General features: G+C 41.6%; 1 protein-coding gene across 2 annotated transcripts in view; it reads left to right on the top strand.

Annotated features, from left to right (window-relative positions):
• The first annotated feature begins 30 nt into the window (after positions 1–30).
• LOC109471709 (tumor necrosis factor receptor superfamily member 1B-like) overlaps positions 31–4346 on the top strand; it is a 6369-nt gene continuing 2053 nt past the window's right edge. The window contains exons 1-8 of one of the 2 annotated variants that reach the window (XM_019771049.1): positions 31–212; positions 993–1093; positions 1339–1533; positions 2112–2390; positions 2635–2724; positions 3304–3330; positions 3577–3639; positions 3925–3996. In XM_019771049.1, the coding sequence (XP_019626608.1) occupies positions 40–212; positions 993–1093; positions 1339–1533; positions 2112–2390; positions 2635–2724; positions 3304–3330; positions 3577–3639; positions 3925–3996 (1000 nt within the window). In that variant the 5' untranslated portion in view covers positions 31–39. The remainder of the gene's footprint in view (positions 213–992; positions 1094–1338; positions 1534–2111; positions 2391–2634; positions 2725–3303; positions 3331–3576; positions 3640–3924; positions 3997–4346) is intronic. The other variant, XM_019771050.1, reaches the window with a different exon arrangement.

Raw genomic sequence — 4346 nt, 5'->3', positions numbered from 1 at the left:
CCTGTACCCCCCCCCCCCCCATACCAGGGTCCTACTGTGATGACACTCCCACTGGCAGATGTGCCCCTTGCCCCCCCAGAACCTACCAGCCCCCTGTACAGTACACTGTGTACAGGTGTATACCCCACAGTTTCTGTGTTGTGTCTCCGCTGGACCATGACATCAACGATGGAAGGACAGGAGTTGTCATCAGGGAAGGGAACAGGACTCACGTATGTTTGTATTGGGCTCTAGTAAGGCCATGGTGATTTGATTATATGGATACCATCTGCCTGTGCATGAATTTTTAGTCGGTTTCAAAAAGAAAAGTTTTCAACCATCCTGTAAATTGTTCAAAGTAGCTGCAAAATGAGCAAATATATGAAAATTGAAAACAAAAATATTGGAAAATGTAGGTATTGTGTAGTAACTTAAAACTGATTTGTAGTACTATCTGCTTTATTGATTATTGCAATTAGCGTTTTGTGTGTGTGGTTGATGTTCAAGGATTAGGTGTAACAAGTCGATCGGTGTACTGTAGACAGCTGCCGCCGCGCCGCGTGCCTGCGAAGCTGGTGTGCTACGCCGAAAGGCGGTTATACCGGCTATACAGATACAGAAGCTGGTGTGTTACGCTGAAGGGCGGTTATACCGGCTATACAGATACAGAAGCTGGTGTGTTACGCCGAAGGGCGGTTATACCGGCTATACAGATACAGAAGCTGGTGTGTTACGCCGAAGGGCGGTTATACCGGCTATACAGATACAGAAGCTGGTGTGTTACGCCGAAGGGCGGTTATACCGGCTATACAGATACAGAAGCTGGTGTGTTATGCTAAAAGGCGGTTATACCGGCTATACAGATACAGAAGCTGGTGTGTTACGCTAAAAGGCGGTTATACTGGCTATTATAACAGATACTAGTACAGATACAGCAGGAAAAAAGCAGATTGAAGTACTTCCAGCAAACATACTTTTTTTGAAGAAATTCTGTATTTTGTTGCTGTTTTAAGGACACGGTTCGCGAGTGAGGATGGAAAGTACTGGAACATGACAGAGCGGGGATGTCGGCAGATCACCAAGTGCAAAGCTGGAGAGGGGGTCTCCAACATAGGTAAAAAATTGTGTTGCATGTTTTATCTTACATTTCAATACATATGTCATACTCAGTATTCGACTCCTTTTTTGAGCCTGGTAGCACAGTGTGAATACTACCTTGCTCACACTACTCTGTAGCGCATCAGAATTTTAGGCTACCCTGAGTCAGGAGCAACTAGCACACAAGAAGATCATATTGTGCGGTGCAAGGTGAAATTTTATTGGAATATCCAGTGCTTTGTTTTGTTTTGTTGTGCACAGCTGTGGCCATGTATGACACCAAGTGCACGCCCTGCCACCCCGGGACGTACTCAGACCAGCTGTCTGCGACCCAAGTCTGCATGGTGTGTACCGACTGCAGGGCGCTGCAGAGAACAACACTCGAGCCCTGCACACCGGGACAAGATACCGTGTGTGGGGCCATACTCATTCCTGCTACAGGGCCAGGGGATCTCCGTATGTTACATTGCATATGGCATTGTTAAGAATTTTTTAAAAATCACATATGACACACAGTATTAGGCAAGAAGCACAGTAGTTTATGTGACACCTGCTACTCAAACATTATAATTCATATGGCATCACACACTAAACGGTTTCCAAGTCAAGCTATCTAAAATTAAACTTTCATGGCTCCAGTTTATATTATCCAATTTGTCTGAAACTACATGTAACCCAATGGACATACATTGAGATTATGAACAAGATATGCAATCATCAAAACATGTGCATATATTTCTGAGGTCCTGATTGGAACAAAGCTCCACACATTTAATAATTTACTTTTAATCAGCAATATTGGTTTTATTGGCAAAGTGACTTTCCCAATGGCATACAGAACTTCATTTTACAAATGCTGTTTGTCATTTTACAAAGTCATGCTGTCTTAAAATTAATTCTTTGGACCTGAGTATACGTACTACTACTAGTGAGAAAATAAATAAAGGAGCCGCTAAGCTCATAGAGTTAATAGAAACTAATCCAGTCAAAGCCAAATTCACCTGATCTTGTTAACCTGTGATCGATTTTTTCAGAAGAGACGTCACGGCCCAAGGACAACTCCCGCAGTGTGCCAACCGCAGATTCTCAGGAACCACAAAATAACTCTCCAGTGACAACAACAGAAGCCATAGGAGGGAAGTCACGTCGGCCTGTTGAACTAATCCACCAAACTCAGATAGCCATGATTGCTGGAACTACTGTAACAGTAGTAGTACTCCTTATGGTAGCTGTAGCTGTTACAATCTTTTGTTTCTGCAAGAAGAGGCGACGAAAAGCAGCAAGCAGCCGACAGGCCAGACCAGACCCAGAAGGTGTGTGAATATATACGAGTCCATCAAAAAATGTTTTACATTAATTTTTCAATGTGGTGCCACCTCTTTGATGGCTCATGAGGTAAATAACTTTAAAACAAGTTATGCAAAGTTAGGGTTATCATACATCCGACACGGTGACCTTAAATGTGTTATATCTTTGATGGTAAAAATGCTTGAATGGTGACAACAAACCACACCCATCAGTGGTACAATTTACATCTGATTCATGAATCCATCACAGGAGGGTCTCAGCTGGAACATCTGATGACTGTGCCAAACAACACAGGGCAGGAAAGTGATGCTGGAGAGGAGGAGGAAGATGAGGATGAAGGTGAGTTCAAAATCTGTCTCCATCTCTTGCCACAAGACAGCTTGTCAGAAAACAGCCTGTACTTGTACACCTTTTGCAGTGTAATGTAACTACACATTTTTGATGTTGCATTGCAAATTTACATTACCTTTTATCATTAATATCAAGCAAGGTTTATTTTGAATGAATGTGTAGCTTCACAATATTGTTGTAGATTTAGATATGCATTTTAGCTTGTTTCTTGCAACAAGCAGTTTAAAAAAGGCATACGTCCTTCCTGCTCCATGCGGTGTATAAAGCAGCACCCATCTTTGTTTTTGTAGTCCCAGACCTTGGGCTGCACAGCTGTTCACTCACAGATAAACCTACCGCAGGCCAATTAGCTATTATATAATAGTGTACTCACTGGTAGCGATGTGTGAGTGTTCAACTTGCACACTCTTTAACATATCAATGCTAAGCGGTATTTATAGTTTTTCTTGGGGGAATGAACTACAAGCTTAGGTTAGCTGTTACTTCACATTTCATACCAGATATAGACAGGAAAGCTCAAGAGTGTCAGTAAAGAGTGACAAAATTTATTCAACCTTCCCTTTTCAGAGATGGACCCCAAAGAAGCTGTATCAGGTTAGTATCTACTTCTGTGCTGAAGAAGTGACAGTTTAGTACAAAATTGTATGTTTCAGAAATGCAATCATGTTCAACTTGGTAGTGATATCAATGGTACTACATGTAATTCAGCTAGATATAGTTATGCACTACAATGGTTATACTTTCTGTAATATTCTCTTCTGATTTGGACTATAGTTGTAGGAATGTGGAATACTAAATCTTCAACAGTTAAAATGAAAATTTTATCATGTTTGTTTGCAGCTGCCGGCCATCCAGTTCAGGACACGAATGACCCAAAGGGAAATGAGCGAGATCTCTCTCTTAGTAAGTTCTTACCTTTCTTTGCTGTAGAAAGCTGCCGGCTACGTTTTGAGGGATGAAGCCATCATTGATGAAGTGACAGGAAAATTCCAAATATGCCATGTACAATTATAATACTTGTTCCAACTGTAGCCCATCAATGGCATCTGCACAACCTTCACTCCACCAAACACTGTTACAGTAGTCAGGACGTACATCTTGATTTCTATGAAGGGATTACATCCTTAATAATTGCTGTAATCCATCTCCTGACCTCTGATGAACTAATTAATAAATTGTACTCTCCAGAGGAAACTAACGATGGTCTGGAAGAAATCCCAACCAGATCAGAGGGGGCAGAAGGGACAACCTTCATAAAGGGTAAAACATTTCTCAAGTTAGATTAGTCTGGTGGCAGAGACCGATAAGCGTGCAATACGGTCCATACAAAGTTTTTTTGGTGTTTCTATATCTCTGAGGTGTGCTCTTTCAGAATCTGAATGATGCCACTCTGTCATCCTTGGGCAATCCGCACAATATGCAAATTAGGGCGGCCATTACTGAAAATCGGGTTTTCGTCAATATCTCAGTAACTACACATCGTATCAGAACAATTTTGGTGTCTATCCCCATGTTTTGAGGGATAAGGAATCAGATCAAGCCATTTCAGTGAAGATCAAACCAGTATTTTGTGCTAAATACGCAAATTAAGGCCGCACAATATGCAAATT

Source organism: Branchiostoma belcheri, unplaced genomic scaffold (assembly GCF_001625305.1).
Source record: "Branchiostoma belcheri isolate BF01 breed outbred unplaced genomic scaffold, Haploidv18h27 scaffold255, whole genome shotgun sequence".
NCBI lineage: Eukaryota > Metazoa > Chordata > Leptocardii > Amphioxiformes > Branchiostomatidae > Branchiostoma > Branchiostoma belcheri.
The sequence above is the reverse complement of the archived record's forward strand: the minus strand, read 5'-3'. Positions and strand labels throughout refer to the sequence as shown.